The sequence below is a fragment of the Coturnix japonica genome, chromosome 6 (genome assembly GCF_001577835.2).
Source record: "Coturnix japonica isolate 7356 chromosome 6, Coturnix japonica 2.1, whole genome shotgun sequence".
Taxonomy (NCBI): Eukaryota; Metazoa; Chordata; class Aves; order Galliformes; family Phasianidae; genus Coturnix; species Coturnix japonica.
In genome coordinates, this window is record NC_029521.1 from 31309851 (window position 1) to 31322312 (window position 12462).

The 12462-nt window shown below is 45.9% G+C and overlaps 1 protein-coding gene across 1 annotated transcript; it reads left to right on the forward strand.

Moving 5' to 3' along the window:
* Window positions 1-629: 629 nt before the first annotated feature.
* On the forward strand, window positions 630-6991 carry LOC107316260 (vertebrate ancient opsin-like). Its single transcript, XM_032445629.1, is given in 6 exon segments — window positions 630-1055; window positions 1058-1171; window positions 2712-2922; window positions 3499-3616; window positions 4593-4832; window positions 5409-6991. Coding segments are annotated over 6 exon segments (1218 nt in total). The 5' UTR covers window positions 630-655; the 3' UTR covers window positions 5544-6991.
* Window positions 6992-12462: the final 5471 nt, after the last annotated feature.

The window sequence follows — 12462 nt, forward strand, 5'->3', positions numbered from 1 at the left end:
CATTGATACGTACATCTATGCTGTCTCTGGTAGTAGAATTTCTCTTTGTTTCTAAATACCTCAGAGTGCTAATGTGAAGCTTCATTGCTGGGGCCGTGAGTTAGCTGAGACATGAACAGGGCGTACGATGAAGCCTCCCTGCCAAGTGTACAGCTGCTACGGTAGTGCAGCGTTAATCTTTTCAGGGCAGCCCTCCGTCAGTCAGACTGGAGCTCCCAGCGGTGCGAGGTGTGGGGAGGATCACTCCACCCTCACTGCTGACAGAAGGAAAGCTTTGTTTATGCTGTGCTGGAGGTCAGGGAGCGATCAAGCAAACGTTTTTTTTTCTCCCACAGAATAGAAATGATGTGATTTCAGCTCTGCTGTTAGCTGCTACTGAAGGAGCGAACCTGCATCTTCCATATCTGGCTCTTATGACACAGAGAACCAGCTCCAGCTGGGCAGGGGCAGCAGCCTGCCAGCAGAGGAGGGCAGAAGGCACTCCAGGAGAGATTCCCTTGCGTACCCCTCTTAGCACATTGTTTCCTGGACTGTTACCAGAAAGCAGAAGAGTGAAGAGTTTGCCTATATTTGATTTCTCCTTTAAATCTTGAATAGTCTTTACAGATTAAAAGCTTTGTTATTATCCAATTTAATTTCACTAGCGAGGGGAAAAATGGACGTAGTGAGAGCCCTTGGAAATGAGTCGCTGTTGTCCAACTCGTCTGGTCCAGCTGCATGGGATCCCTTCCGCCGGCCCCTGGACTCCATCCAGCCCTGGCACTTCAGGCTGGTGGCAGCAGTCATGTTCGTGGTGACCTCCGTGTCTCTGGCTGAGAACCTGGCTGTGATCCTGGTGACTGCCAAGTTCAAGCAGCTGAGACAACCTGTCAATTACGTTATAGTGAATCTATCTGTGGCTGATTTCCTGGTCTCTTTGACTGGTGGCACCATCAGCTTTCTAGCCAATCTAAAAGGCTACTTCTATATGGGGCACTGGGCTTGTGTACTGGAAGGATTTGCCGTCACGTTTTTTGGTAAGCTTGATTTTGTTTGTAGTTGTATCTCGTTTTCCTTCGGCGTCTTTCACTCTCCTGCAGCTTCCTCAACCACTGACCTTGCATGCCTGTGAGTGCACTGCATCTTTTCCAGGTGTGTGTTCTATGCAGGATCTCGTATTAGTGAATAATGTGTGCCGTTGTTGCTGTCAGCCTCTCGCTGCTGAATATAGTTGATATAATGACAAAAAGCCTCTTGCTGTTTCTGTGCTGTTCTCTGAATATAGTTGATATTATGACAAAAAGAACCCAACCACAGCATTGCTAATAGAATAGCAGTAGTTGCAGGGAAAGCAACGTGATTTAAAGGCAACAAAAACCCCTTCACTGTGTAGATGTTTTCCAGGTTTGTCTCTCGGTGTTTGAGTACGTGGCTAAATGAGAGAGAGCAAATGGCTGTTCCTAAACTACGCACAATATTGTGTCACTGAACCATCTTATGTCAGCTGTTCCACAACAGCTCTGGGGAGCCATAACAGGCCTGTGGCTGCCACCCCTCTGCTCTGCTTCTTCCTGTCATTCTGTCTCTTGGCTTTGCAAGTATGCAAAGCACATTGAAGTACTCTAACAGAGAAAATCAATCATCACCAGGTAGTGCACTTTGTAAATATGCCTTTGCAGGGTAAATAGAAAACTAGTTTAAAATGGAACATCTAATTACATCGACAGAGAAGTTCATTGTTTCCTCCCACGGGGCTTTCGTGTTGCTGCCAGCTGACATCTGGGTGCTGTCTCAGCACCTGCATGGTAAGGCCTTGTTTGTAGCTGTGCCACCTCTCTGAGTCAATCCCATTGCTGTCCTCAGCTGAATTGGGATCCCACTTCTGCTCCCAGGCTGATAAAGCTGCCCAGAGGAGTGATGTGTGGGAGATGATGCCATGTCAGTGTGTGGCACGGAAGGCATGTTCTGTGGAGTGGGATCAGACTGTTCCAAGGTTCTGGTGACCAACCAGGTGATCTGTCCCGAATAAACTGATATTTTGATGCTGTGGGCAGCTGTCTGCAAGTTAGAGCTCGTGACAGTCTGAAATAGGACATTTTTTGCACAGATAATGTTTTGAAGCTGTACCTTCATTTGTTAGCTTGGAAGCTACACACAATGTACTGCTTTTCAAAGTAAGACCTAGTGGAAAAATGCGCTGTGAGCTAAGAGGTACAGTTAGATGCTTGGTTTTGTAGTCGTTATACTGACAAACTGGACAAGTATGAACATCTCATTTGCTCAGGGATATGGTTTAGCAGAGGGTTGTTAGAGTTGGGGTACTATGGTTAGGCTGCGGTTGGACTTAATGATCTTCAAGGTCTTTTCCAACCTGGGTAATTCAATGATTCTATGATCTTGTGCTCTTAATAAAACATTACAGCAACACACACCATCTGCCCATCTTTTTAAAAACTGTGTTGCTGAAAAAGGTCCCTGATGCAGTAAGCAGTCAAATGTGGCCATGTGTTGCCCATAGAAGTTCAGCTGGAAACATCAAATGACAAAGTTAAGACCCAAACTGGATGCAGTCCTGAGCGCCTCCTGCCTGGATCCTGCCTGAGCCGTGTTAGACAGGACCAGGTGACCCCCAGAGATGTCTTCTAACCTGAGTGGTTCTGTGACTGCGCTGTGGGATGAGGTTTGCTTCCCAGTAAATCTGTCTGACTGTGATGCTGTGGTTTTTACTGAAGGCATTGTGTCTCTCTGGTCTCTCGCTCTTTTGGCCTTTGAGCGGTACGTTGTGATCTGCCGCCCACTGGGAAATACGCGCTTGAGAGGGAAGCATGCAGCCCAAGGCATTGCCTTTGTGTGGACCTTTTCCTTCATTTGGACCATCCCACCGACCATGGGTTGGAGCAGCTACACCACCAGTAAGATTGGAACTACTTGTGAGCCTAATTGGTAAGGCCATCCTTGTAGAGTATGGTAGAATTCGAACTTGTAGCTCCTCTCTTCTTAAGGGCACAGTTCCAAAGGAAAGGGTTAAGGATGATGGTCCTCTCTGCACAAAAAAGAGGAAGACAAAGACATAACAATAAAGAAGAATTTCCAGTTTTAAAAATGCTTTCGTCTCTAATGGAAGTAACTGTTCCATATGTTAGGGTGGTTGAGTTGGGTTTTTCAGTCAGGATTCCAAGAGGACAAATAGGTTTTCATAAGACTGGAGGAAGCCCTGCGCAATTTGCTTTGCAGCACAGCTGAGCGCTCTTGGAGCCGGAGCTCAGACTGCATGTTTCTTCCCACCTAGCCCACCCCACCAGCCTTGGTTCTGTGCCTATGGACTTACAGAGTAAACCTGTCCTAGTCCAGAGAAAGAGAGATGACCAAGGGCTCTCTCTGGTGATTTGACTAAAGCTGTACATGGGTATTGTGGTTAAAAACAGTTGCTGAAAATATCAGTGACACCTCTGAACACTTTGGGAAAATAACCAGAATGCATTAGTAACAGATACAGCAAGTATTCTGTGTTTTATACAGGTATTCAGGAGCTCATAATGATCGTTCCTACATTATTGCATTCTTCACCACCTGTTTTATAGTGCCTTTATTGGTCATTTTGGTATCCTATGGGAAGCTGCTGCATAAGCTAACGAAGGTAAGGAGTGCTTTCAAGGCATGTTTTTGAAATGGGTATGTATGCAGTCATTTGGGATTTTCATGCTCAGGTTTCTGTAAGGATCGGACATAAGCAGACCTGCCTCCCAGCAGCAAATACACTCACTTATGTCTTGTTAAAGAATTATTTTTGCACTCAGTTTTACTTCTTAGTTTGAAACATGAAAAGTAGATTGTGGAAGCAGTGCAAAGAGCAGCTCAGTGTGAGGGCTGAATCCCAGCCTCCTGTGAGAAACATTGTGTGTTTGTAGATACCTTCACCCCAAAAAAGGGGGAAAGAAACAAACAGGAGCAGTGTGTTTGTTTTTGTTAAGGATTTCTCTTTTTCCAGTTTAAAACTGAGAAAATCAATCAATGCAGTGTTGGTGACAGCAGTTCAATGTTCAATTAGAAACAATCAGGCTGGGGAAAGAAAAAGAAAAGAAAGAGCAAACAAGTAGCAGTAAGGGATCATCTGGGCCTGGATGTGATGCTGCAGGTGCTGCCTTCTCTTGTGCTGTAAGTTAGTTAATAAAATAAACAGGAAAGAATCATACTTGCCCCTTCTTCCTTTCCATCTTGCCTGGAAGATCAGTGCAGTGCAGAACCAGTGGTAATTCTTTTTGCTCTTTCCATGGTCTTTATGCCCCATTTTGAAATGCGCCTTTATTCAGGACTCTGGTTTAGTATTACTGGTAGATGAGCAGCTGCTCTGTTCCTTTCCAAAGCTGACAGCATTTCTGCTGAGAAGGAGGCTGTGTTGCCCTCTGCTTTGGTGGCCTGTTTATGAAGTGTTATGAAGCTACCGAAGCGTTATATATATTTTGGGTTGGGAATCTTTTCTATTTTCTCAGCACCTAACGCAGCCTTCGCTGATGCCTGACAACGTGTACGTATTATCTCATCATTACTGATTTCTGCTGTATTCACTCTTTGAAGGCCTTGTTTGTCTTACGGAACTCTCTCTTTTCCTGCAGGTGTCAGATACTCAAGGCAGGTTGAGAACTGCCAGGAAACCTGAGAGACAAGTGACTAGAATGGTGGTGGTGATGATCATTGCCTTTCTAATCTGCTGGATGCCATATGCCACCTTTTCTATCCTAGCCACTGCGTACCCGTCTGTGGAACTGGATCCTCATCTGGCAGCAGTTCCAGCTTTCTTTTCCAAAACGGCTACTGTTTATAATCCAGTTATTTATGTCTTTATGAACAAACAGGTACTGTATGCTCTCAAAGTGATTTTAAAACCCACATTTTCAGTATTTGGTATTGTTTTGTGATGAATGATTTCTCTCCACCTTGTCAGTTAACCAGCATTCCATACCCACCGTTTAGAATTAGTTTTAATCACAGTATGTCTATTTAATGCACAGAGTTTTGTGCTGTGTTTCAGTATTAAAACATGAATATTAATAACCATTAGATTTAGGTATTGGAAAAGAAAATCAGCTCTTAGTAAACATCAACTATTCTACTTTTCTGTGAGAAAATTCTGTTTCCAAGACTGTCTCCTTATGTCTCCATGGTTATCTTGGAACGCAGTGACAGTAAGTTGCTTCTGAGGTTTATCACCACTTTGCTCCCCACCCCTCAAATATTCATAGACCTGGATCAGGTCCCCTGGATTCTCAGTTCTTTGTGGTGCCACAGGTAAATATATTTGATAGGGCTACTTCTGGATATGACCAATGGACACAAAATTTCCACAACTTTTAGTGAAGACAAAAAGAAATTAAGAAATATTTTAAAATTCCTCACGTGTTTTGTTTTTTCTTTGTTGTTTCAACTTTCAGTTCAGGAAGTGTCTGATGCAGATGTCCAGGTGCGGTGCCATAGCGACTGTGGGGTCCAATGTGAAACCAGCTTCGGTGCGAGCAGTGCTCACCCAGGACAAAAGAGGCAGTCAGTTGTCCATCATGGCGGTATGAGGCACCAGTTCTGGGAGGAAGAATGGAGATGAACACAGAAACTGCAATTCTTTTGACTAGTTGACAGCTTCAGGAAACAAAATCTGTCTCTTGTAGGAGGGAGATATGATCATTAATGCAGTATGGCAGCGTGTTTCCTCATTGCCCATCATGCTAAAGGTGTCACTGGGGCTGTTGCGTTCTCTCTCCTAGACACTAACTTTGACATTCTGAGCTCCCAAGTGCATAGAGTGCACTGGCTGTGCAGTTGCAGTCACAGACGATCCAGAAAGTGAGTCCCTTTTCCTATATTTGTCTCTTCAATCCATAGCGTGCTTGCCCTCTTTATATAAAACAGATATATAAAGGTACAAAACAGTGGAAGTCCAGCGTTACTGCACTGACGCGTAACACAGCAAGGAGTTGCACATGGGTGGCTGCTCCTTATTCAGCGGGGTAAAAACATGAGGGGACTCACGGCTTCAATGCGCTGGTGGAAAGTGAGTAATGTTTAGCACCCCGCTGACTCAAATTCGGCCAGGTGGAGATTGACAGACAGACAGGCTTATGGGCCTTTTCATTTGTTTGGAAATGTTCACTAACAAAGCTGAGGTAAGCGTGAGGTTGCTGCACTTGTGTCTGTCCCTGATGCGAACCTCATTCAGGTCACTGAATTCTCCAACAGCGTGGATAAGCCATCCGTACTTTCAAGGGCTTTGTTATGAAGAACCATTCATATTCTTCTTTATTTCCTCTGTGCCATGAAATCTGTACTAGTGGCAACTTTGGAAATCAATCAACTCATGCCATCCTTTAGTGGCGGCCTTGTACCTGTCTGCCATTCTCTTTATGAGAGGAACTTAGTTGCAAGGTGTAACAGGGTTGTTTGTAACACTTAAAATAACTGATGTGTTTAATTTTATATACATGATGCTCTTCCTCTTGATTTATTTTTTTTAGTATTATAAGACAGGAGGGGTAACACACTCAGTTATTATTTGCATTCACACCTCTGTGTTCATTAGTTTGTTTTAGAATCTTTGCAGTTAAGACTCACACATATTTATGGTGATCTCCTCCATAATGCTCTGTATTATAAATTGTGCTAATTTGTTCTGCTTTTATATTGAAGCCTCATTTTTGTCATGAAGAGTTAAAATCTGTAAGAGAATTTAAGAGCCTTGAAGTAACTTGGCACATCAGTTTTAGCTCAGCCTTTTTCTAGCTGCAGTGAGATATTAATGCAGTAATCTCTCTTTAGTCTCAATGAATTGCTATAGAGATGTCAAACAATTAGATTATGTTGGCCAATGTAACCCTGTTTGATGGAGTACAGGAGTAGCGCATGTCCCTCCAATCTCACCGCTTTGCACCGCTTTGCAATCAGTCTGTGACTGGAGCAGAGAATGGGACGTACGTGTTTCTGTCAGCAAGGCACCCACTTTATAAACGCCTGATACAGACATCCAGTAGCTGCTGTGCATTTTACTTCCTGGGAAGGCAGTAAAATGCTGGAGATGCCTTTTTCTGCGTGAATACATGCATACATGGGATGTGTGTGTGTACCTGGGATGTGTGTGTATGTGGGATGTGTGCCCCACCCCTGAATGCACAGGGATGTAGAAATACTTAGAGGTGAAATTCCTCACAAAGAATCCAGTGTCCGCACAGCCCACGTGCAATGAAGGCCTAAAGCTGTTGTAGCTGAAAAGCTGAGAACTCTGTCCTCTATACAAGAAAGGTACAGAATATGCTGCAGATGTTTATGTTTTGCTCTGACAGGCACTCCCCGGGCTAAAGGTCCTGGCAGTGTATTTCCATGATTTACCTCCCCAGGTGAAGAGGTTCTGTAAGTCCTTACCCTTGTGACTCTGAGGAAGAGCCAAGCCTTCAGCAGCAGTGCAGGAGGAAGCATTTGTGCTGGAAGTGACATTTATCATCATGGACAAAGAACTGATGGGGCTCAGATGAGCAGTGACACACAAGGAGCTCTAGTCAGGCAGAGCCAGGAGCCAAGCACCGCACTGCTCCTCGAGCTGTCAGAGGAAGACAATGGGGGATGAAATTGAGTGAGTATTGCTGTGCTCCTAAGGTCCAACCTCCACCTCCCCTGTCTCAGTTTAAAACCATTCCCCCTTGTCCTGTCACTGCCCATCCTCACAAACAGCCTTTCCCCCACCTGTTTAAACACTCCCTTTGGGAGCTGGAAGGCCACAATGAGGTCTCCCCGCAGCCTTCCCTTCTCCAAGCTAAACCTGCCCAGTTCCCTCAGCCTTTCCTCATGGGAGAGCTGCTCCAGCCCCCTGCCCATCTCAGTGGTCTCCTCTGGACTCCCTGTTTGCTGTTGGGAGGTTGCATTAGATGGCCTTCAAAGGTTTTTTCCAACTCTAAGGATTGCATGATTCTATTACGTTTTATAGCATTCCCAAACCTACTTCAATTTCCCTGGTTAGAAATACCCCCAGCCATGAGCTACTACATTTTGGCACCTATTCTACTACATCCCTCTGCAAAGAGAGGAGAGCAGTGGCCACGGCAGCTTTGGAGGGAGCAGCGTGTGTAGTGAAAGTTCTTAGGTTACTGCTTAAGGCAGTTTGATTTTAGAACACAAATGCTGTGGACCAACGTCAGAACTTGTTTCTCAGTTTTTGGTGAGCCTGGTGCTGCTGTTCTCTGCAGGTTGTTTACAGCACCGTATCCTGGTATTCTTCTTGGACAGCCACCTACCACCTGAATTATGTTCCTGTGCTGAAATATCAATAAATTTAACATGATTTTTTTCTCCTCACATTTCTTTAGATTACATAAATTTTAGCTAAGTAATTCTTTTCACGCTGAAATATATTACAGAATGTCACTGCTGTTATAGGAGCTAATTGATAATGTGATTTGTTATGTTGCGGAGACATAATTCAGCGCGTTACTTGAAAGCCGCTGACACGCGGGATGGCACTGTCCTCTTAACGTTCCTGGTGTGAATGGATGGACATTGCATGGGGGAATGACGTGGTGCTGCGCAGATGAAATATTTTCAGAAGCTTTTATTCTTGTTGTTTGGGCTCGTGCCAATGTCTTTCTTGTCAAGAGCTCACGCGCCATGAGCTGTCTCCTGTAATTGATCCTTTGTTCATTAGGTGGCAGGAATTCTTCCTCTTCCTTGTGGGAAAATCCATTTTAATTTTTAAAAGCTGACGGTCAAATAATGTGTCAGCAATCTCTGGGATGCTCCTTCCAAAAGCTGAGAAGTATTTTTATCAGGATTGTCCATACGCTGTTAATACCAGGACTTGTCTTTTTGGACGTGATGTTTGTATGAATGGTTTAACAGAATCGAGTCAGTTTTTCATCATGGCTGTTTCCACTACAGTGGTCAGGGATTGCTCTTTCTATCCAGTATCGGATGGAATCGACAGTCTCCATGCAGGTTTTGTACCTGCAGATAGGACTTGGGGTCCATTTATTGCATATTCAGCATTGAGGAATGACAACCTTCAGAATGGCACCTTTTATGACTATGCTACCACTTAGTTTTCTGAATCAACTGAAGCCAAGGAGCCTCTTGGGAGTCCTAATCGTTGGTCTCCACAACACAAACACATCTCTCTTTGCAACTATTGAGCCCCGTGCTCAGAAGATTCCTTTGGCTTTCATTGCCACCATATGCAGACTCACTGTATGGGGAGGGACAACACATGCTATTGTCGATGTAGTTGGTGTGCTATGAGAGGGCCTCACAGTTCTTTCAGTCTTGAATCTTTGCTTCAACAAAATGACGTTTGCCCAGAGCTCCGCACAGAGTCTGAGGTACGGCACAGCTGCCACTCCACGAGCACAGAATGTACCTGACAATCGCTCTGGTTTTGTCCTTTTCCTATGGCCTATCCCCTGATTTGAGAATCCACTCAAATAGTGGTTGGCTTAGAATTCTCACCTGATGGTCAAATAACTGCACTATAAGCGGAAGTGTTTCCAGCTTCTATTGTGAATGCAGCCTGAGCTGTCTGCCATGCGCCATTTCTTGGGGCTGGGTAGGTTGGCTCTCAAATTCTGGAGTAAAAACTGCATTTTGGCAAATGGTTCGGAACTCCTGAAAACATCTTTGTGTGTGATCACGAAGGAAAATTCAAGATCTGTTCAGCTTCATATATGCTGAGGCTCTTTAGACATCTTGCAGTAAATTCAACTGAAAGTGGCTTCTTTTAATGTTTACTACTATAAACTCATTTTCATTCTCAAACTTTCTGTCTCGGTTTGAAAAGCACCACAAGTATTAACTATTAGTGGCAGACTCAAATGAGGATCTGAAACACAAATTCTTTCTCAGCCCTGTCGTTGTTGGCTGTCTGGTTGCTTGCTTAGCTCCATTCAGATCTGCTGCCTTGAAGAGCACTCTGAGCTCCAGAGTTTTATTACTCAGGCTTCTAAACCCTTTGCCTATACAAGATGCAGTTTCTAATCCTCCTCAGTTAAGCCACCATTGTAAATTTACAAAGATACATAAAAGACATTAATTTGTCTCTGCTCTTCTTTTTTTCATTCCTAATTCTACTATTTACCTTTCCTGCGGTGACTCTTCACTTCTGTACCATCAGGAAATGTAATGCAAACTGCTAGAAACACGTAAAGGAAGAGACGCTGTCGTTTCCAATTCCTGAAGCGATGGACTGGACGTCCTTTGATGTGACTGCATGAAGACCTGCGGGATAAAGGCAGTCATGATATTGCTGATGGGTAAAAAAGCTCAGCAGTAACTTGAGCCAGACATAAGCAAAGACGAGGTGCCCAGCTCGTACATGTTGTTGTGTGGGTATAAAAGGCTGTAAGCACCTACAATAAAGGTCCTTCCTCCTTCCTTCTGCACCAGCAAGGAAGTCTGTGCCTGCCATGTGGGCAGGGGAGCTCGGAGCCCTCCTGACACAAATATCCCCTACCGCTGGTGGAAGTTACTTGCATCACTTTGTGTCCTTAGCTCTGCTACTGTGAAGGATTGTACTGACTGTTATTTAGCAAAGGAATAGGACAACATTCTCCTGATACTCCAGGCAATCTCCTTATGATACAGTGTAGCCCTAAGTTAATTATTTTTCTAGTACTTCAGGAATGCCAGTGGGATATTATGTATCTATGTAGGCCTTCCAGCTCTATTTACTTAGCCAGGATACATGACATGTTTGTAGGGGTTCCATTCCAGATTCTGATTAGCATTTCCAAACAAGGGAAGCCTGTGGATTCGCTGTTTGGGGAATTAGGCCATTACTCTTTATCAGGGTTTTCCGATGAAGTACTGCTGTCAAACTGCAAGGAAGTCTGTGGTTGTGCTCATTCATCTTCCTGTCAGGTGCTGTTGCAATGCAGTTAGGGATTAAGTATCAAATATCAATGGAAATGTTTTTGGAGAGAAACACTTTTACATATTATGTCCATCACTTTAGCACATAAAAACACAGTAGTAAGCTACTGAATGTGCCCTTTGTACCAGGATGGCAGTGTTCTTTCCAACTTTTGCCATTTTGTCTTTCTTACACCTGATTATTGTGAAAGAATGGTCATTTTTGAAGCACAGAAAGATTTGTGGACTTCACTGTCCGGGGTTCTGGTTGATGGCAAATAGACGAGGCAGCATTGTGCCCTCTGAGGCAGAAGGACCAGCAGCACCGGGGTGCCCCAGGCCCAGCACTGCCAGCCAGGGAAGTGGAGAGATTGTCCTGCTGTGTTCTGTGTGGCGCAGCCTCACCTTGAGCACCATGTTCAGTTTTGGGCACCGCAATCCAGACAGGCCATGAAACTGCTACAATGTGTGCCAAGGGAAGCTACGAGGACGGTGAAGAGTCTAGAGGGCAAGACGTATGAGGAACAGCTGAGGTCCGTTTGTTCAGCCTAAAGGAGGATGAAAAAAGGCCTCGGGACAGCCCACAGCTCCTGCATGGGGGGCTGGAGGAGCTGGCACTGAGCTCTGTTCTCTGGTGACAGCAGGACCCCAGGAAACAGCATGGAGCTGCTCTGGGGAGGGTTGGATGAGCATCAGGGAAAGGTTCTGCCACAGAACTTTTGGCACAGGTGAAGAGTAAAACATGGCTCCCAGAAACGAAGGGTAAAGATGGCAGCTCCCGCGTATTTGCTTCTGTAAACTGAAAGAATGGGGATGGCAACAAGCTGGGGTTAGGACAATGTGGGGGGGGGTGGGTGAAGGACATAAAGATAAGTGTTCTGAGAACAGCTCAAGGACGTTTAGTAAGTGATAAGATGTCCGCAAGGCACATTAGAACTGGGCTGGGGGCCACCCCTCACACAGGGGCGGGAGTTCACAGCGAGGAAGACGAGCCCTCATCCATCCCAGGACCAGGGGGAGGAGCCCCCCTGCTGCTCACCCTCACCCCACGACCAGCAGGAGCCCCCAGCTGCTCACGGGGATGCTCGAGGGGGAGGTGCCGTATGCAAAGCGATTCTAGTTAACAGACCCCATGTGCTGTACAGCAGTTCCGGGAGAGTGACTGGCTGTGTTGGCTCTGCCCGTATCCGTACCACGCTTCGCCCCGCCGCGCCACTTCGGAGGAGCGATCCCGCCCGCTCCCGGTGCAGCAACGAACGGTCCCGCTCCGCCTCCCGCAGGCTGCCCGGATCCCCGCACGCCGCTGCTCCCGGGGCGGCGGGATCAGCCCTCAACGGCCGGTGCTCACGGAGCTCTGACACAGGGACTGGGATCGGGCGGCGCCGGGAGCCGCGGCACGACGACACTGAGGGGACGCTCCCGTTCGGGATGCTGTCCGTTCCCGTTAGTGATGCCGTCCGTTCCCGTTAGTGATGCTCGTTCCCGTTCGGATCGCTGTCCGTTCCCAGGTTAGTGATCGCTGCCGTTCCCATGTTAGTGGATGCCGTCCGTCCCGTTCGCGGGGGATGCTGTTCGGTAACGTGTGAGTGCGCCTCGCGTTAAACTCCCGTC